Below are 21717 nucleotides of genomic sequence, written 5' to 3'. Positions count from 1 at the left end.
GACAAAGCCAGCTCCTAGTTCCTGATTCCAAAGTGACTACTGTACCTGAGGCCCACCTACAGGGCCCTGAACTCACCAAATAATACTATAACCCCAGTACCTCACCATCACATCACAACTCTACCCTCTTTAAGAAGCCCCTACCACAGCTCAGCCTTGGGACTTCACAGACCTCTTCCTGTGAGATCAGTCAAGCAGCCCACGATTCCCCACAGTAAATCTGCCTTTTTACTGTAAATTCCACCTGATTTGATTTATTATGTCGCTGGAGAAGCCATTCAGTAACCACACCTGCACTCTAGTTTCAAAACTGTAGAAAAATCGAGAAAACATTTTTTGTTTGTGTTTTTTTTTTGTTTGTTTGTTTGTTTTTTAACTGTAGAAAAGAAAACACAAGGGGGAAGACAAAAAAACAAAACTAACAAAAATCTCTATCAGAGAGAGCCTCATCAGTACTAATCAGAAGCACAAAGTTTCAGTTGTGCAAGATGAACGAGTCCTAAAGATCCCAGGGCAGCTTAGCGTGATGGTTGACAAAAGGGTACTCGTACGAGAAGCCTCATATTAAGTGTGCAAACATACACACACTGATGTTGATGGAGAAAAGGGGTCTGCTGGGAACTTAGGTAAAGGAGAAGTTAATGGCATGAATTTTGGGGTATTTCCACCAGTAGGGCCCTACCTCAAAGTCCACCAAGTTGGGTACATTAAATATATACGTAGCTTTCTGCTGCCCATCATACCTCAGTACATTCCCCACCGGCAGTTTCTGGGCACCCTGTTTCACTGTTGTGCATTGATACCATCTGGGCTGAGAATGGGGAGAGTTTGTTAATAAATCTTCTTTTCTTTTTTCTCCCCGCTCCCCCCCCCCCCCTTAATCTTCATCACTATGCAATTTTGTAACATTTAACTGCTTAGGATGTTAAAGACTGAGCTAGTTTTGCTACATGCTGGGGGTGGTGATGTTTCATTCCTCGGGAAGCAGAGGCAGGAGTACCTTCTAGTTCAAGGCCCGCCTGATCTGCAGAGCGAGCTCCAGGACAAACAGGGTTACACAGAGAAACCCTGTGTTGAAAACAAAACAATGATAGAATCCAGGGCCTTCCACACACTCTGCTTGGTGTCACCTCCTCAGCCCCTGTTGTTTCACAATCTTTCTTCACTTTTCTTAGCATTTCCACTTTCCAGAGCCCTTCCTCAATGCCTTTCTGACTCACTTCCGATTCTTCATTCATGACTTCCCTCCTCCATCGGCCAAACATTAAAGTAGAGCCAAGGAGACTAAGTGATCTGTCCTTGTAAATTTTTAACCAAAGGCAAATCCCGAAAAGGTTTACAGGCATGCAAATGGAGGGAGAAGGCATCTAGGTCCCAATGCAAAGAACACAGCTGGATAAGTGCCTTTGATTAGTCTCTCGCCATTATTGGCAGGTGTGGCAGCCCCTCCCTGGCAGCCAAACCCCAGGATCTCTTCCCTCTCGCCTGCTAGAGAACAGCACTTTGTGGCCAAATGGGTGGTACCTTCAGTTCCTCTAAGGAGGACGGAAGCCCCAAGGTACCAAACTCTTAGGATGCCCTAATCCCTTCTATAAAATAGCACAATATGTGTACCTCCTCACAAATACTTTATATGTCATCCTTAGATTATTTATTTATACCTAATGCAATGGGAATGCTCTGTGTGAATAGTTCCTACAATGCTTTGTCTCCGAGACAAGAAAAAACAAATCTGCCCCGGTTCAGGACAAGTGCGATTTGTTGGTGTACATGTGTTTGGGCGTACCTGTGTACGTGTGACTGCACATGTGCGCATGCGTATGGAGGTCAGAGGTCCATTTTATTTTTTGAGAGAATGTTTTTCATAGACTTGGAACTTGTAGTTTAGGCTGAAAAGCCTGTGTGTTCCCAGGATCCAGCTGTCTCTCCCTCCCCAGCCTTGGGATTACAAACATGCAGCGCTATGCCTGCTTTTTTATAATGTGTGTTCTGGAGACTCAACTCAGGTCCAACGGAGCTATTGCCTTAGCTCCCTATCTTATTTCCAAGACTTCTGACCATCTCTTGGTTGGTCATGAGTATGAAGTGTGAAGCCTTGGACAAAGATGGTAAAGTGTACCTTCTGCTGACAAAACTTAAAATCCAACATGAAAAATGGGGTTTGTGTTCTCAGTCTTACAAAGTTCTAAAAGGAGCAAACGGCCCCATTGGCATTGGAAGTGTGAGCAGTGGTTGCCTCTTTGGAGTAGGGAAGTTGAAGAAAAGGTACCGGGCTCTTTCTGAGCATCTCTGTGGGTCATGCTGGCATAGGCATGCATAAGAACTCAGTGCTCTCTGTAAACTGTAGGTGTGGCCATTGATGGGAATAACCATGAAGTCAAAGAAAGACACATCCATCTTGTGAAGAAAAAGGGGAAAGTGAAGGCTCTGGATGAAGAGCTTTACAGTAAGTAGAAGATAAAGGACTTTACAGTGAGTAGAAACGTTCTGTATCAGAGTGACGGCAGGTGCATACCCCCCCTGAAAACACTTCATTGCCAACAGCACTTGAGACTGAAAATGTTCATTTATCTACACTTGGATCCAAGTGTTGAGGCTGTGCTGTAAGACTGTCTCACAAACTGTGAGATTTTTTTTTAATTATTATTTTAAGCAGTTGCTTGTGACCTCTTAAGCTATTTTAGTAGTTATGTATTTGTTTTAATTATTCTGGGATATAATACTGCTCTTCTATTTATATTAGAGGTATATCATTTCCCTTTCTATGTCAACTGATTTTGATTAGGAAATAGTGACCCAAGTCTATAACCCAGCACTTGAAGCAGGAGTATTGCCTCCGGTTTGAGGCCCGTTTATGTAGTGAGTTCCAGGTCTACGTAGCAATAATCTGTCTCACAAAGATTAAAAAAAGAAATGGGTTCAGTTTCTGATAAACACTAAGCAAAACTCTGTAGGTGGCACCGGGTGTGGCAGATCCCTGGGTTTTCAGGTGTGTAACTGGCATTGAAGATGGGCCTTTGTTTGGTTCAGGTGGTGTGTCTCCTAGAATGAGAACACCTTGCCAGTGCTTTCTTCCGCCCCGGGGGGCAGGGCTTCTCTGTGTGGTCCTGGTATCCTGAAAATTGCTCTGTAGAGCAGGCTGGCCTTGAACTCAGAGATCCGCCTGCCCCTGCTTTCTGAGTGCTGGGATTAAAGGTGTGTGCTTGTTTTTGAAGGACAGACAGTTGTCCAGGGAGATGGCTTTGCTTGCCACACAAACCTGAGAACCAGAGTTCAGATCCCAGTACCTCTGTAAATGTCAGCTAGGCATGGCAGTAATTCCAGCTGTCAAAAATCAGAGGATTCCCTGAGCAAGCTTACTAGCCAGACTAACCACAGAGGGGGAGCTCCGAGTTTAACACAAGACCTTGTCTCAATGAATAAGGTGGCCAACACAAAGGAAAGTACCCCAGCATCAACCCTGGGCCTTCACACACACACGAAACCATGCATGCACACATCACACAGACACATGCATGTAAACACACATGCACATACACCCCACATGCACACAGACAAACACATATGCACAACATAGAGAGACACAACAACTGATTTTCTTTTCGTTTAGAGCAAGATAACATGGACTTGAAGGTGGAGTTTGAGACACACTTTGGCATTGCCCACACCCGCTGGGCCACCCACGGGGTTCCCAATGCTGTGAACAGTCACCCGCAGCGTTCAGACAAAGACAACGGTAAGTCGAGCCTGCTCAGGATATTTCTACCTCTCTCCGAATGACCTGTCAGATGATAGTGGCTGGAGTGGCTTCCATGCCCACCTCAAACTGGCTTTCCTGCCTGCCCAGTCCTCCTGAGATAATCTAAGCATCTCCCTGGTGGGTCACACTGGGTGTCACTCAGGCCAGCACCTGGTCTCTTGGGTGCTACTGACCTGGGTACACACTGGAAATGATGACACTTTACCACAGGGCTGCTGGCTCTTTGGAATTCATTCCAAGAGTGGAAGTTAGCAGTGCATTAGTTCGTTTTCCATCACTATAGCAAAATACCTGAAGCTGGGTTCTTCACAAAGAAAGGAGATTTATTTAGGTCTCAGTTTTAGAAGCAGAAAGTATGTGATACGGCAGTGCATCTGTCTGACCTCTGGTGATATTCCTCTTGGCTTCGGGACCACGTGGTAAAAACAACAGAAGGGACCATGAGCAGAATTCTTATTGATTTCTTCCAGAAGCATGTCTCCAATAACCTCCCAGGCCACTCCATCTCTCTTAATGGTCCTAGCATCTGTCACCACACCACCCTGAGGACCCAATGCTAAGCACTGAGATTGTAAAATATACACTTAGCCCATAGCAAACAGTATAAGAAGAGCAAAGTATTCTAGGAGGCCAGGACCGTAGAGAGAAGCATGGAGTTTCTCCATCCTGCTGAATTCAACTCACACCCCCACAAAGAGTGGTCCTGAGTGGAGGTAGATGACACCGCTGATCATGGTTAATGCCTAGGTCCCTCGCCAAGCCCTGGATTGCAGAGTCAAGGCTCGGCAGCCATGAGTTTAAAGTCTGGAAGGTCAGAGGCTATAGCTAGCAGCCTAAGAATTCTTCCCAATAGCCTTGACTTGGTGTGGTTCAAAAGTTTCAAGCTTGAAAATTATACACACAAGCCGAGGCCTCTGACACCTTCGGAAAACTGGAAGGTATGGAAACACTGGGTTCACTGTATCTTAGAGGACCAATGATGGGTAGTAGGCCAAGGCCATGAAGCAGAGATGTGGGGACTGCTCATGGCAGCCTTTGGTGCCATTGGAACTCCTCTGCTCTCCCAACTGCTTCCTTGTCCCTGCCCAGTCATAGATCCAATTGCCTGGCCCCTCAGGCTGGCTCCCGTACTGTAATTCTTTTAAATGACCCTCTAGCTGCCTTCTCTTGAGAGAAAATCTGGTAAGTCTGTACCATGGGGTGGTGTGTCTAGTCAGGCAAGAGGGACCAGTGCCCTCACCCATGACATGTGTGGTTTCTTCCCCAAAACCACTTTGAAGGGGTTCACCAGCCCTATTTGGAAGGGAGGACATCTTTAGAGAAGGGGAGGACAGCTGAGCAGCATGGGCTAGAGAACTGTGTGTGTCTGCATGGTCTGTGTAAGTTTTTTCCTGGAGGCTCTTGAGTATGGCCCCATACTCTTTTTTGTTTTGTTTTTCAAGACAGAGTTTCTCTATGTAACAGCCTTGGCTGTCCTGAACTCTCTTTGAAGACCAGGCTGGCCTCAAACTCAAAGAGATCCACCTGCCTCTGCCTCCCGAATGCTGGCATTACTGGCATGCGTCAACAGCCATACTTTTAACCACAGAACATCTTACAACCAGGGCAAGCACCGTACCTAGGAGAGAAATGGCAAACCCAGATGGGCTAGGTACCTATCTAAATGCCACCAAGATGCCAAAGTTGGTCTTTGGGCAGCAATGTTGACTGAGATTGGCTGAGAAAATATTACCATGACCGGGAGCCCTGAGGTGTTGTGGCTGCAGCCACAACAGTCTCCTGACCTGCCTAGTTATAAGGCAAACCCCACCAGAAGCTCCTTGTTTAAGAATACACTACGATTCTGATTGTGTCCCCAAAGCAGGGAAATGCCAGTAGGATCCACCCATAACCCACATTTGTTGGAAACTCCTGCTTCAGTTTAGGATGACCAGTTGAAAAACAGCATGAGCAATCTGTGAAGATTCATCAAATGTCTCGATCAACTCACCAGTGACAACTGACATGCTTTTAAGAGTGTCTTACACGTAGCCACTAAACAGCATGAGGGAGTGACATGGCTTTGCCCACGATAACGCTGTGTTACAGCCTTTGCTTAGCATGCTGTAGGTTTAACTGCTAGCCCTGCAAAAGACAGGGAAAATTGTTTTCACGAAGAAAACATGGACTGTAAGAAACAGATTAAGACCATTTACTAACACAAAAGAGAATACGTAAAGAGGCAATGGCATGATAGCTGTGAAATAAAAAGAAGCAAAGAAAGGAGATTAATGCAGTCAGCTAACAGAGATCCAACAGACAAATGACTGATTCTCCCAAGAAGACATCAGAGCCAATGAAACTGGGGAAGGGGGACAGGTTTACACGGGGCTGGAGAGATGGCTCAGTTGGCAAAGTGGCTGACATGCAAGCACAAAGACTTGAGTTGGAGCCCAGCATCTGTGTGGAAAAATTGGGTGCACATACTTGCAATCCCAGGTTTGGGGAGACAGAGATAAGAGGATTCCCGAAGCTCACTGGCCAGCCAGTCCCTGCAAGTCAGTTTCTGTGAGACACCCTCGCTCAAAAAAAAAAAAAAAAGTGCCTGCTGTGAAATTCTGATGAGCTGAGCTCAATCCCTGGAACCCAAGTAAAGAAGGAAGGGGAGAACTAACTCCAGCAGGTTGTCCCCTGATTTTTACATGTGTGCCATGGCGTGCGCGCGCGCGCGCGCACACATACACACACATATCTATATCTATGAACTGCTAGTTTGTGACTGCCTTTAAGTACTCAAACCTATGGCGTGAGAGATGACTCGGCAGTTAATAGCACTGGCTGCTCTTCCAGAGGACCCAGGTTCAAAACTGCTCAGAGCTGTCCGCTCTTCTACTTCCAGGGCATCCCATGCCCTCTTCTGGCTTTCACAAGCACCAGGAACACTTGTAGTGCAGAGACCCATATGCATAAACTAACTTTATTTATTTATTTATTTATTTATTTATTTATTTTGAGGAGGAAGAACTACAGACTGTTGGGAATGTCTGGAAATATGTCTGGGTAATGAAAGGTTAATTTTTGACATAAATAATTGTGACAGCTGGAGGCCTTTTTGATAAAGAGTTCAGTGCCGGGTGAGGTGTTGGGTGCTGGTCCCTGACATGTCACTCCTTTGGGTCTGAGCCGCAGCCACCACGGTAAGCGTCAGGCTTGACCACTGCAAATGCAGCCTGCTTCCAGTCCGTTTTTAACTCTAACCGCTCCCATCCCCAAACTCTTCTTTCAGGGTTCGTCGTCATCCACAACGGAATCATCACAAATTATAAGGATCTAAGGAAATTTCTGGTAAGCCTCCCCCGACTTCCCCCACTCCTCCCCACCTCCCCCACTCCACCCCACCCCGGGTAAATCAAATCTGAGAAGGTGTTGCTTTTCCTCCTGAACACCTTCAGCTAGCCGGTTTCCCTCCAGGAGCGAACGCAACGACTGAGTGAGGCCCAGTCTGGGCCATGTCGCACCCCTGTGTGTGAGCCTTAGCCTCAGCCGAGCCTTCACCTTCAGACCTAGTCTGGGGAGATACCAGGGCGTTAGCGTTTCTCTTGAGGGCCGCTGTGGCTTCACAGACTCAAAATCACACGAACTCAGACACCACGTGGAATGTGGGGTGGGGAGGCGGACGGTGGATGTCCACGGCGCGAGAAGGCGGTGCGGTGTGAGCTGGGGTGGGAGTGGGTTTGACTCAACATATTCTCCTAACTGCTGCTGTTTTGCAACGTCCAGATTAACTGTGGAGACAGGCTCCCGAGGAGGGACCGTCTCTGGGAATAAGGGGGTGACTCAGAGGTGTTTGGCTGCTGGGTTCTGGCAGGACATTTCTCATCGCTTCCCAGTTTTGCTTGTTCTTGCCTTAAGTCATATCATAAGGGACTAGAGGGAGGTGGCTCCTCCGGCGTTGCACAATGACCACACTCTGTCACCCTGGGTACAAACCCATATTCCAGGAAAGCAAGGGCTACGAGTTTGAGTCAGAAACAGACACGGAGACCATCGCCAAGCTGATTAAATATGTATTCGACAACAGGGAGACGGATGACATTACGTTTTCAACATTGGTCGAAAGAGTCATTCAGCAGTTGGTGAGTTACAAGTCCCGGCTGTCTAAACACGCCTTCGCTCTTCATAAGCACTTGTACTTGCACAGGGTCCAGAGCGGGGAAGATAGCTCGAGGATAGCATGAGTACTAACGATGTTGTATTCCGGTAGAATCTGGAGACCAGTCCAGTTCGGGGAGAGACTATCAAAGTGTTTGCTTCACTCTAGCCCCCTCCGAGATAGTGGCTGACATGCCAATCTACGGTTTTTACAACTGTGGGTTGTGTGCATGTGTGAACGTAGCTGTCACAGTTCACGTCGCCATCTCTAAAGTTGAATTATATGCATTGCTATATGCTAATCAGATGAATTTGACTGATGTTGGAGACTTAAAATTGGAGCCACTTTTTTTTTTCTTGTCAGTAAAACAGTCAGGGGATGAAATGTCCATAATTAATTACAAAATGGAAGTGGTAAAAGAGAAGGAGGGAGGGATGGGGAAAGAAGAAAGAAGGCAGGCATTCATTCATGGAGCATAGGAATAGATTTCTGAGTTACCTGATTTTTAAGGGTGCATAGCAACATTTGTGGGACAAGAGCTGCTCTTAGTTCCCAAAGAAGATTGTGGTTTTGTGACAGAAGAGATCCAGGGCACGGGGAAATGCTGAAGGGAGTAGCCCAGGAAAGACTGCAAGGGAGACTGGTGATGCATCAAACAACTAGATCCAAGCACAGCTACTGTCAAAGAGGTTGAGTACTTACCGATCTTACAGAGAAGGCAGGTTCAGTTTCCAGCACCCAGGCATAATTTCCAGCACCCATGTTGGTGGCTCACCATCGCCTGTAACTCCAGTTCCAGAGGATCTTTCTCCCTCTTCTGGCCTCTATGGACCTCGCACACACATAATGCACATGCACTGTTAATAATAAAATAAATAAATCGTAGGAAAGAATTTGCAGACCTGAATTAGGAAAGCTAGAGTCTAGTTCTAGCTGTGCACAAGTAGCAAGGCAAGACACTGGCACAGGGGCCAGAGAATTGATAAGTGAATTAGCAACTCCAGTTCTCACCGGTGCTCCAGGCACCATTTTAAGCACCCAGAGTTCATTAGCTTTGAACTTGAAAGTCATGCAGATAGAATTGGTGTCCTCTCGGCCACAGATTAAAAAAAAAAAAGAAAAATGAGGCATGAACGTAGCTGAAGTGACTGCCCAGGTAAAGGAAGGGATGAAGCCAGACTGGATTCCAGTTTGGACCGAGTGTTGAGCTGTGTTGATCAACCCCTTTCACCTCCCAGCTGCTTCCTGTACAGGTCCTTTCCTGGGGCTCAGTGCAGGGTTTCTCTGGCCCTGATTTCCAATTTTCATGGTTCTAGCTGTGCCATTCTACTGGGGGCATCTCTAACGGGAGTCCCTTGTGAGCTTGGACAAGCCACTGTGGCTTAAAACAGCAAAATTCATAAGGGCTAGACTTTGGCTTTTCAGTATGATGGCATCTGTTTGGCTTCCCTTCTGACCGTAATCATCATCCATAAGCTGCCTCTGTATTTGCCTCCCTATACAACCCACATCTGCTGTGAAGAGGGGCTGCAGTGACCTCTCTGGGTCAGGGATCTGCAGTCGCTTGGCTGGTCAGAGTGCTACTCCACAATCTTTCACCCTTTTTTTTTTTTCTTTTTCTTTTTTTGCTGTGTTTTCAGGAAGGTGCCTTTGCATTGGTTTTCAAGAGCATTCACTACCCAGGAGAAGCTGTTGCCACAAGGTAAGGCAACTTCGTGGGTGCTTCCAGGAACAAGTAAACAAATACGATCAAATCATTTAGCTTGGGACAACCAGGAAGCTTAGGGGCTCTTGCAAACTTGCTCGTTGGGTCTAAAGAACAGCTACGGCTGGGGCCCAGGCATCGCGCTGCAGTGCGCTAGAGCTCCTGTTTTTATTTTATTTTTTATTTATTTTTTTCCCCAAGATTTATTTATTTATTATGAGCTTGAGGCCAGCCTGGCAGACAGAGTGAGTTCCAGGACAGCCAGGGCTCGAAAAACCAAAAGTCCTTAACGGCCCAAAGCTCATGCCTTGTCACCTATATGGTCGGGACATGATAAGTCTCATCTAAGAAGCCTTGGTCGGACAGCCCGCACATCCTGGTGTTGGAGCCTCTATCCCGAAGGCTCCTCATCACCGTTTCGAGTGACAGAAGTAGATCGAATGTCATTCTCTTATTTTCTGTTCAGATACATTGATTCTCCACCTACCTAGACATGCAACCAATGTTTGTTGAAACCTTACTATGGGCAGATTGATGGAGACCTTGTTCCAGAGAACAGAGAAAGGCAGAAAGCGGTGCTGCTCTGTGATGGAGGTTGGAAAGGCCGCTGTACCAGGAGCCTGAGAATGACGCAAAGATGTAGGCACCAGCCCGGGAAAGGCGGGGAGTAGTAACTGCTTTTCCAGCGGCAGGACCAGCACAGGGAGGGAAAAGCCTGGAGAAAGTGGGGCGCTCCAGCCTCCCTGTTTGGGTGTTTGTGGCAGGGTAGGGGAGCCCTAGGTAGGACTGTCTGTTTACCGATCCCTGGGCCAGACCTGGGGTCAGCAGTGAATCGGGTGATTTTAGACATTGCCCTGTGACCTTGACAGGTTGGGGGGGGGTTAGCAGAGTGAGTGAGACTTACAATCTATACCCAGAAAATCACACGAATTGATCATAACCTTATTTTCACACCGCCCCCAGGACTGGGGCTAATCTGTCATTTGAATTGTAATTTTATTAAATCAGAGAATAGAATTATAAAGCACCAGTTGGTCCCTATCAAATCTAGAGGGTTTTTTTAAAATCTCATAAAGAGATGCTGGTTTAAAATGAATGGGTACGGGAAGCAATAAAGGTTGGCTTTTCTAAATTGTCTGTAGCTAATGGGTGGAGCATCGGGGCCAGGCCTTGGGACATCTCAGGAGGCTCTGTGTCTTAAAGGAGAGCTCAGCCTGAACAATAAGATCTGGGGAGCCTCTTATCCAGGAACCCAGACAGCCTTAGACACAATTATTAATACTTAAACTCCTACTATTTGGGGGCAGCTTGAGCTAGCTCTTCACTGGACCCAGAACAAGGTCTCTGATTAGTTTTAGACAAAACAAAGGACTATACAAATCATTCAAGGCACTCAAAGCACCTTTTTCCTCGAGCCTTTTGAACCTTGTTCACTATTTCGAGACATGAGAAGAGGGGACTGAGTAAGTCAATGCTCCAGGGAAGCAGGTCTCATTCCTAGAGAAATTCCTGGCCTCTCTGAGTCAGGCAGACACACCAAGTGCCCGTGTGGCTGCAGACTAATGAAAGGTGGATCCATGAGAACATAGGTCTATATTAGAAATAATTTGGTTAAGACAGCATGTCAGGGGCTGGAGAGGTGGCTCAGCAGTTAAGGGCACTGACTACTCTTCCAGGGGACCCAGGATCAAATCCCAGCACCCACAGGGCAGCTCACAACTGTCTGTAACTCCAAGATCTGACACCCTCACACAGGCATACATGCAGGCAAAACACCGATGCACATAAAATAAAGGTAAATAATTTTTTTAAAAAAAGACAACTTATTAGCCCACTGTTGAAGTGAAATGTGTGAGACAGCCCTCAGTGGTCTCAATAAAGTGTGTGCAGTGCTTTCTTCTCACCAGTCAGCAAACATGTTGGAAGAGAAAGGCACCGTTAGCATTAGCCGCAGAAGCCCCGTCTCCACCCCAACTTGGTGTAAAGCATGACTTTCTCAGGTTTCAGTTGTCAGTTATCAAACAAGGTCCAAAAATACTCGGTGCAAAATTCCAGAAACAGACAATTCATAAATTCAAGATAACTCGTTATGCTAAGGTGTTATAATTTTTTTTATATTTTTATTTTTTTGCTGTTAGTCTCTTATTGCACCTAAATTCTGTCATAAGTGTGAATGCATATGAAGACCTTGTGTGTGTTGGGTTCCAGGCTTACACTGGAGGTTGTGTGACTGTGTGTGTGTGTGTGTGTGTGTGTGTGTGTGTGTGTCTTCTCTTTTATGTGAATAAGGTGTCTTCTCTTTTATGCTTTAATGTATGTATGTGTACCACTTGTGTGTCTGCTGTCCACAGAGGTCATGAGAGTGCATCAGATCTTCTAGAACTGGAGTTATGGGTAGTTGTGAGCCACCATGAGGCTGATGGAAACCACTCAGGTCCTATGCAAGATTAAGTGCCATTAACCACTGGGCCATCACTGCTGCTAATTTTTGAGACAAGGTAGTGAATCTTGAGCTCACCCATTCAGCTAGGCTGTAGGCTGGCCAGCCAATGAATTCCGAAGGACTCTCTCAGTGTCCTTCTATCTCTCCTCCCCACCGGCTGGGGTCACACACACACACGCCGTGATCAAGTTAACCACGACATAATACCTCCAATAAGCTTACCAAAAGAAACAGTATACAGGAAGTAAATACTGTGAACTGCTTCACTGATAGACCCATCCCAAGATGCTCAGAGAGCCCAGTGCTAGTGACAGAGGGGTCCTCAGGAAGGAGCCTTTGTTGGAAGCTTCATTCTTGTCAGCTGCTGTCATCCTCTGAAGACTTTTCTTTGTGTGAAAATTACTGTTCCCTTTGTGACAAAATCCACTTTTTTTTGTAATTTTTTTTTAAATTTTTTTTTTTAATTTGAGACAGGAACTCACTCTGTAAACTAGGCTGGCCTTGAACTCACAGAGACCCACCTGCCTCTGCCTCCCGGAGTTCAGGGATTGAAGGCTTCTGCCACCGTGCCTGGCACGAAATTCACTTTTATACAGGTCAAAGATTCTAAGTTTTCCTTAGTGGAGTATCACTCTGGTGAGGGAAGACCCTGGAGACTGCCTCTGGTAGCCCACAAAGTAGCCTTCCCTTGGTATCTGTGGGAGTCCTCAAACTAAACCCTGTCCAGATACCACCAAAACCTTCCAACACTCAGACCCTCACAGAAATTAGTGCGGGGCAGGACTTGCCTCTAACTTATATATGTTCTCCCGTCATCTCTGGATTGCTTTTGATGCCTAATGCAATGGAAATGCCTTGTAAATAGTTGTCATGCATATTCCTTAGGGAATGACGGACAAAAGTCTGTGCAGGTTGAGTACAAATTCAATTTGTGTGTGGGCTGGTGCATGTGCATATCAATGTGTGTGTGTGTGTGTGTGTGTGTGTGTGTGTGTGTATGTGTGTGTGTGTGTGTGGTATGTGTGTGTTATTACTAGCCATTGAACCTTACATCCGGCACACACAAGACAAACCCCACAGCTGGGCTGTGTCACAAGCTCTGTTTTATTTTGTTTTACTTAACTTGTTTTGAGACATGATCTTGCCAAGTTGCTCAGGGTGGCCTTGAACTTAATCCGTAGCCCAAACAGGGACATGCAGTCCTCTTTTCCTCAGCCTTCCGAGTAGGTGTGGCCACAGGCCTGTGCCACCAAGCTCGGCTTTTATGAGTGCTCTCTCTCTGCATCTTCAGTTGCTGGTTGAGTCTATGGATGTCAACTGTATATCCTCAGCTAGTCTGATGCTCACGGAGGCAGAGAACTTAGCTATGCAAAATGGGGTTCCCCAGCAAACACTCCTGATCCGGGGATTCACAGTAAATGAAGGCTGTGGTGTGAAAACCTAGAGTGCCCTTGCTTACGCCACGCCTTTCTCTGATGGTAAATATAGCCCTTACCTATCCAGGTGGGTTAGCCGTTTGTGGGGATTTAGAGAACCGGGATCCCAGAGTCTCATAAAAGTGGGGAAAGCAGGCTAACTGGTCAGGCACTTGGATGAGTGAGTGAGCCGACCTCTGCAGGCCAGTCTGTTGGCTCCTGCTCCAAACCTAGAAAACATTGTCCCACGGTCAAGACATCCCTTCTGTGTGACCTAAACCCAGTCTTTGGCTCCAGGGATAGGACTGGTTTGGAGGGTATACCAAGAGGTTAGGAAGACGTTTTGCCTGGGGTCTCAAAGATGACAGATCACTTGATATCTTCTTTCTGCAGGAGAGGCAGCCCACTACTCATCGGGGTACGAAGCAAATACAAACTGTCCACAGAGCAGATCCCCATCCTCTATCGGACATGTGAGTTTTCTGGGGACATAAAGAGTCAGCTGCTGCAGGGTGGCTGTCCCCTTGCAGCCGGCTCCACTTGGAGGCAGACATACCATCACCACCCAGCTGCCATGTGGCTCTGGGTTTCAAAAAACGTTCATGCGACAGAGACTCAGCTCCATCTTTTAAAAAAGCATCTCATTGTGAATATTCTGAGACCCGCACAGAAATAGAGCAGCAGGCAGCTGGGGAGCCTGGTAACTGTGCCCTGATTTGAGTTTCTTTGGTTTGTTTTCCTTTGCATTGCTCTCCCACTGTAGCCATTTAAATGCTCTTTCAGCGCTTACTGGGGCTATTTGAGGAGCTTTTTACGTGATTTGGCTGGCACAGCCTTAGCTAAAAATTGCAGATTTCTCCCACACAATATTCAAAAGAGAGAAACGGGTTCCTTGCCACGTGTTATGCAAATAGAGCAGCCTACCGAGTTTTGCAAACCAATCTTTTGTTTACTAGGCAATATTGAGAATGTGAAGAATATCTGTAAGACTAGGATGAAGAGACTGGACAGCTCCACCTGCCTGCATGCTGTGGGGGACAAAGCCGTAGAATTCTTCTTCGCTTCTGACGCAAGGTAGCTAAGCATTGTCATTGTTTTCCTGGCATTATCTGTCTGAACACCGTGTGTGTGTGTGTGTGTGTGTGTGTGTGTGTGTGTGTGTGTGTATACATACATTCAAGCACGTGGGCGCACACATGTGTACTTGAAACACGTATGTAGGTCAGAGGACAACTTGCAAGAGCTGGTTTTCTTCTACCTTGTAGGCGCCAGGGATTGAATTTTGGTTGTCAGCTGGTCGTGCTGGTGCACTCCTTTAATCCCAGCACGTAGTGAGGCAGAGGCAGGCAGATCTCTGTGCGTTCGAGGCCAGCCTGGTCTACAGAGCAAGTCCAGGGCGGCCAAGGCTACACAGAGAAACCCTGTCTTGAAAAAACAAAAACAAAAACAAAAAAGATTTGAGGTTGTCAGATTGGTGGCAAGTACCACTGAGCCATTCCACCAGCCCAAGTAAATTCATTTTAGAGACATACACAGAAAAGGAAAAGTTAGGGCAGGGGAAGAAGATGGGAAAGAGAAGAGGTTGTGAGCAGAAGGAAAGAGCTACTATTTGAAACAGATTTTGGTACCTATAATTAGTGTCTGGGCATTCTAATTTGCTGAAGTTCTTATCTCAAAGAAATGCTTGAGATCGCTGAGTGCTTACTTTATAGTCCGTGAAAACTCCTATGAAAGGTGTTTCTAAAATTAGAAAAGGCAAGGATGCCTGAAGAAAGATGAAATGGTGTTCGTGGGCAATATAATTACACCCGGTTACAGCCCGCTGACAAGCTGTACTGCTGGCAGCCTCCCACAGAATAAAGATGTGGGAATCTTACATTGCAGCAATCAGCATTACACTGTCAGCTGCCCAGGCGGGGACCGTGCCTGCCTTATTCCTTCTAGAAACTTCTCACATGACTAAGCACTGTAGACTCTTAGCAAACATTTGATGAACAACAAAAGAAGACTTGACTACAGTGAAAACAACTGCACTTTAACAAAATCTCTCAGAATAAATTCAGCACAGACAGACCCAAAACAGGAGACTTACAGGTGATTATGACTTACAGGTGATTATGACAAGTCACAAGAAGAGATTTGAATAAAAAATTCGAATTCCTTGGTAGGAAAACGTAATATTGCCTTAAAACAAAACAAAACAAAACAAAAACTATTGGAAAAAGTGATTTTGTTTTGAGACAGAGCCTCACTCTGTAGCTCAAGCCAATCTCAAAACTCATAGCAATCCTCAGGCCTCAGCCCTCAAGAGATAGGACTACAGACATGAGCTACCATGTCCCCGCTTTGGAATTAGGTTTTCAAATTAATAGTTAAGAATTGTTTTTAAAAATCTTGATTCTCTGCCGCCTTTAATCCCAGGACTTTTCATCCCAGAGGCAGGTGGGTCTCTTATGTTTGAGGTCAGCCTGGTCTACGCAGCGAGTTCTAGGGGAGTCAGGACCACACAGTGAAACCCTGTCTAAAAAAAAAAAGAAAATCTTGATTCTCCTCCAATTAATCTGCTCATATAATGCTGTGATTGAAATCCTTTTACCATATATATAGGGTTTTTTTGGAACTTAAAATAATGATTCTAGGGCTGGACTGATGGTTCAGTTGGTAAAGTGCTTGCCTTGCCAGTGTGAGGACCTGAGTTTGATCCCTTAGACACCCCCCCCAAAAAAAAGGTGAGCTTGGTGGCGTGCTTAACATCCTGGGGAAGCTGAGACGGATGTGTCCCTGGGGCTCCTTAGCCAGCCAAACTAGTTCCACACCGATTAGAGACCCCCGTCTCAAAAACAAGCAAAAACACTAGTAAACAAGACAGAAAAAGCAAGGTGGGGACTGGGGAGGTGGCTCCGTGAGTGAGAGCAGGTGCTGTGGGAACCTGAGTTCCAAGTCCCTGTACTCATGTATATGAAGCCATGCGTAGCTGTTTGTGTTCCTGTAACCCTGCCAGTGTGAGGGGTGGAGACAGGAGGGTTACTGGGGCTTCCGTAGCTGCCAGCCTAGCTCTAGGTTCCGTGAGAGATCCTGTCTCGAGGGGATACAGTAGGACGCCCAGACTTTGTACACGCATGGGAATGTGCACATACCACTTACACACATGCACAAAAGGTGGTGGAAAGCGAAATACAGTACCCAGTGCTGTCCTCTGGCCTCCACATTATCTCTGTCTCTCCCTATGTATCTCTCTCTCTTTCACCCCCCCCCAAACACTGAAACACACATGCACACATAGAAATGCAGTTCTGTACTGTCTTAGTCCATGTTCTATTGCTGTAAAAAGATACTATGACCAGTTTCATAGTCCATAACTATCATGGTGGGAAGCATGGCGGCATGCAGGCGGATATGGTGTTGGAGAAGTAGCTGAGAGTTCTATGTCCTGATCCTCAGGCAGCAGAGAGACACTGGGCCTGCCTTGGGCCTTTGAAACCTTAAATCCCACCTCCATGACGTACTTCCTCCAACAAGGCCACACCTCCTAACCTTCTAATTCTTTCAAAGAGTTCTACTTCTTGGTGACTTAGCATTTAAATATATGAGCCTACGGGGGACATTCTTACTTCACTCCTCCACATCCACTATCTAGTCTATAAACCCGAAAGCCAACTGTCTCAGCCTATTTCCTTTGCTGTAACAAAAATGCCTAAGACTAGACAATGTATAGAGAACAGAAGTTTGTTTAGCTTATGGTTCTGGAGATGGAGAAGCCCAAGAGCATGACACTGGCATCTGGCGAGGCTTTCAAGGGCCAGAGAGAGTTCATTTTCACAACAACACCTCTTCCTTGATAACCTCTGAATCTGTGAGCGGTCCCATCACCTGATCATCCCCACCTCCAAATAGTGTGAGCACATGAATTTTGGGTTCGTTGGCACACACAGAAAGAGAAGAAAACAAAAGTGACCCTCGCAGACATGAAGACAAATGAGGAGCCCTTGGGGCAAGAGCACCATGTTCTATTACAGGGTGAGTGCCCTGCTCCGGCCTGGGTGAAGGTACAGTGCCAGCTCCTGTTGTACAGAGGAGGAAATGGGGTAGGATTCAGGGAGGTTATTTAAGTATCCTTGGGGCCCAGGACTAATAAAAGAGAAAGGTGAGCTGGCTCCTGGGCTAGGGGTCCTAATGGATGATAATAGATTGATATTTGTTTTGCAGGATAAAATAATGATTACATTTAAGGTGTGTGTGTGTGAGAGAGAGAGAGAGAGAGAAGCTGGGTTATTTGTGTGATGGGCTTCCTGCTCTCTGGATTTTGTTCGCATACCCCTGCTTCCTAGATGTTGTTTAACATAATGTAAACTAGCATTGGCAAGTGTTGTAGTTTCATTCTGCGGCTGTGACAAACATGATGGCCAAAAGCAACTTAGGGGAGGAAAAAGTTTATTTCATCTTACACTTCCAGGTCACCACCCGTCAATGAGGGAAGTCAGGGCAGGAACTCAAGCAGGAATGTGAAACATAAACCATGGAGGAATGCCCCTTGCTGGCTCAGTTTGCCGATTTGCTTAGCTAGCTCTCTTAGGCAGCCCAGGGAAGAGTGCTGTCCACAGTGGGAGGACCTTCTTCCACCAATTAGTAATTATGACAACCCCCCTCGGCCACACCCACAGCCCCATCTGATTTGGGCAGTCCCACCGTGACTCCTTCCTTCTCAGGTGACTCTAGGCTGTGCCAGGTTGAAAGCTAAAGCCAACTAGAACAGCAAGAGTCTAGAAGCTAGATTTTACTCAGGTTTAAAGCAAGTGCTTATTTCTTTCCCTTTATATAATCAGGGTAGTGTATGTTTTTCCAACCTTATCCAAAGGTGACATGGTTTTTGTGTCTTATTTGAAGAAACCAATTATAAAAAGACATTCGTGAGATTGCCTGGGGGGAACTTGAACACATTAGCTATTTGGTGGTTTAAAGATGAATTGTTAAGTTTGAAGAGAATGTTGGTATTATAATAGGTTTAAATTCAGTCCTTAAGTTTTTACAGATATTGAGTAGAAATGTTTACTGAAGAAATGGTGTGTTTTCATAGTTCTATAATGGGTTAAGCTCAAGGTTAGTTTTTAAAATAATTGTGGGCAGAGAGAGGCATGGAGGATATGGGAGGACTTGCCTGTGGATCTTTTTACTGTAATATAATTTTATTGCCTAAAATGATGAGGATCCCATGCTAGAGAAATATCAAGTCGCTGCTGACTTGTAACTTTCAAGTTTGGAATATGACCTTTGATGTCTTTTTCCTTCCTTCCAGTGCCATCATAGAACACACCAACCGGGTCATCTTTTTAGAAGATGATGACATCGCCGCAGTGGCTGATGGGAAACTCTCAATTCACCGAGTCAAGCGCTCAGCTACTGATGACCCTTCCCGAGCCATCCAGACCTTGCAAATGGAACTGCAGCAAATAATGAAAGGCAGGTGTCCTCTGTCCTCTCCTCCAAGACTCCCCTCGCAGTTGCCTTCAAGAGCAGGTGCTCTCGGGTGGGGGTTGGGACAGAGGATGGAGGGGTCCCTGACTACCCAAAGCTGCAGGGTCTAATGTATAAACTGGAGATGGTCACTGTGTCTGACCCACTTTCATCTGACTTGTTTCCATAGCGTCAGACAGGAAAACCCCCACAGACACTCTTTAAAATCTTTGGGGGGCTTTATGGGTAATGCTGAGACCGTGGCATGGTGACATCTTGGCCAAAAGTCACAAAGCTTGGCCAAACGTTTCCTGGTTCCGTTAAGCTGTAAAAATGTATCTAAATTAACACCTTGTGGATGTTTCCCTGACCAGGTAACTTCAGTGCATTTATGCAGAAGGAGATCTTTGAGCAGCCAGAATCCGTTTTTAATACCATGAGGGGTCGGGTGAATTTTGAGACCAACACAGGTAACTGGGCGGAAGCCCTTGTCCATGCCCTGCTCCACTGAATGAGGTCATGTGCAGACTTAGCATTAATACCCTGCCTTGTGTCCTGCAGTGCTCCTGGGTGGCTTGAAGGACCATCTGAAGGAGATTCGACGATGCAGGAGGCTCATTGTGATTGGCTGTGGAACCAGCTACCATGCCGCTGTGGCTGTAAGTGTAACGCACCTGACCGTGGGTAGTCCTGGGAAATTCACAGCAGTCAAGATGAAGACACTGGTCATGACGCACTGGCCGCTGAACTTGACCAAGTGCTTATCCTCATTCCCATGAGCCAGCTTGAGAAGTGCACTGAGCCCTTTCTTCTGGAAAGGTCATCTGTGAGTGTCCCACACTGCTGGGACAGCAAGGCACCGTGTCACAAACCTCCGAAGCCCAGGTGCCCTGTTTCCCTATAAGGCCCCTCACTGACTTCAGTCTTCATTCTTTTTGGCTCCAGACACGGCAAGTTTTAGAGGAACTGACCGAGCTCCCTGTGATGGTTGAACTTGCCAGTGACTTTCTGGACAGGAACACACCCGTGTTCAGGGATGACGTTTGCTTTTTCATAAGCCAATCAGGTAAGGGAGTTCAGCAGCATGGCAAGGTCTTCACTGGCTCATCTCCAAGCTCTCTTCTTTATACACCACCCTCTCTCTTCTTCCAGTGAATCCTCTATGCATCTGCCATGTCCCACACATGCTCTCATGTACCAGGTCTTTTAAACTTCTAAAAGTATCTATTAATAGTATCCTAAAAGTGTTTATTAATACTAAAAGTTTCTATTAATAGTATCCCAACAGTATCTATTAATACCAAAAGCATCTATTAATAAATGCTGTATGGTGTTGTGATCAAACATGTTTTCATCATGCGGGTTGCCAATGGCAGACCAAGGCTAGCTTAGTGAGCTAGGGAGGTTACTGAGGTGACCACAGCAGCATGGGTGACTTAAAGGAGCTGCATAGCCCTTCCCAACATGGGTGATGCCCTACAAAAGCTGCATCCATAGAGCTCCCTGCAAGACTTAGGAGAAGCTGGCTTGGTCCAAGAGACTGCCTATGGCTTCCCCTGCCATTCTGAGAACACTTACCAATGTGCTCCTAAATGTTTCGTGTACTTAATTTAGAAGAGAAAAAGAAATCTCTGCTGAGTTGAGAGTCACATCTTTACAGTTAGTCGGTGGTGGGCTCTGTGTCTGAGCCCTAGGGATCCACACTGTGCAAGGGAAGACATGGTTCTGGTTGAGGGGTCATCCATGTACTGTGATTCACCCATCTCTCGCTCTGGGTCACCTGGAAGCTGATGCCAACCCCAAACATCCTGCCATCTAGCTCTATAGATAACTCAGAATGTGAAACAACAAAGTATAAAATACCCATGGCGGCATTCTCCCAGCCGAAAACTGACCGTTCTAGCATCCTAGGGAGTATTTTAATATCGCTTCCGTTTTGAGCTTTTAATGCCATGTCCGTTTTGATGACAGGCTGAGAAAAACTAGTACAGACCCATCCACCATCTCACAGACTAACTGCCTTGGGGTTGACCTTCCCCTCAGAACCTAAGTGTAGTTTGTGAATGGGTAGGGAAAGTCACAGAAAAATAAGTAGGTTTCCTGTGAAAACCACGCAGTGGCAGAACATTGGTCTCTGTACAGACTGTATCCGCTTTTAAAAATGAGATTTAAGCACACAGAAATCTTCCAGAATCAGGATCGAGGCTGACATGGGTAGTGGCATCGTTTTCCTTTTCTGCCCACTCTTCCTGATGCTGACTTGAGAGTCATGTGCAGGAAACCCAGAAGTTCAAAGAAAAGGATAGAGAGGGGAGTCAGATCATCTGGAAGCACCGGCGACAGCAGTTTTGGGGCACAGGTCAGGAACCAAATTGAGCACAACCAAGAGCAGCGGCCACGAGGGTGGAACAGTCAGAGGGCTGGGAGTTCACTGGGTCTGATGTTGTAGTCAGCCTCATTTTGCTTTGGGTTTCTTTAAAATTGACGAGCTGGTGCCAGTGTAGGCATAAACCCATTGAGGTGGCCTAATTAGAAAAACTATTTGAGTCCACACTGGGGGGATGCAAGAAATGTTTCTTCCTTCAAGCAGGTTCTATTTGGGAAGCATCATGTGGGCAGTCTCGCTTTTCAATGTTTCAGCCTCAGCAAATTCTACCCAGGCAGCCTAGAGACCTAGAAGGGCATTCAGAGCCAGCTGCAAGGCCTGAATGGAGATACTGAGTCCCATTTCTCTGAACTCCTCATCCTGAAGGGAAAGGAGAATAGGGGCCCCCGGGAGTTCACATGAGGATTCAAAGAAACAGGGGATGA

General features: G+C 46.3%; 1 protein-coding gene across 1 annotated transcript in view; it reads left to right on the top strand.

Moving 5' to 3' along the window:
• Positions 1 to 21717, top strand: part of Gfpt2 (glutamine-fructose-6-phosphate transaminase 2) — a 48244-nt gene that overhangs the window by 13748 nt on the left and 12779 nt on the right. Inside the window, exons 3-13 of the mRNA XM_021651746.2 lie at positions 2348 to 2446; positions 3611 to 3736; positions 7026 to 7084; positions 7741 to 7875; positions 9533 to 9594; positions 13849 to 13928; positions 14412 to 14529; positions 18749 to 18912; positions 19281 to 19376; positions 19468 to 19565; positions 19852 to 19972. Coding sequence (XP_021507421.1) covers positions 2348 to 2446; positions 3611 to 3736; positions 7026 to 7084; positions 7741 to 7875; positions 9533 to 9594; positions 13849 to 13928; positions 14412 to 14529; positions 18749 to 18912; positions 19281 to 19376; positions 19468 to 19565; positions 19852 to 19972 — 1158 coding nt within the window. The remainder of the gene's footprint in view (positions 1 to 2347; positions 2447 to 3610; positions 3737 to 7025; positions 7085 to 7740; positions 7876 to 9532; positions 9595 to 13848; positions 13929 to 14411; positions 14530 to 18748; positions 18913 to 19280; positions 19377 to 19467; positions 19566 to 19851; positions 19973 to 21717) is intronic.

The sequence above is a fragment of the Meriones unguiculatus genome, chromosome 11, assembly GCF_030254825.1.
Source record: "Meriones unguiculatus strain TT.TT164.6M chromosome 11, Bangor_MerUng_6.1, whole genome shotgun sequence".
NCBI lineage: Eukaryota > Metazoa > Chordata > Mammalia > Rodentia > Muridae > Meriones > Meriones unguiculatus.
Note: the sequence above shows the minus strand (reverse complement) of the source record. Positions and strands in the feature narration are given on the sequence as shown.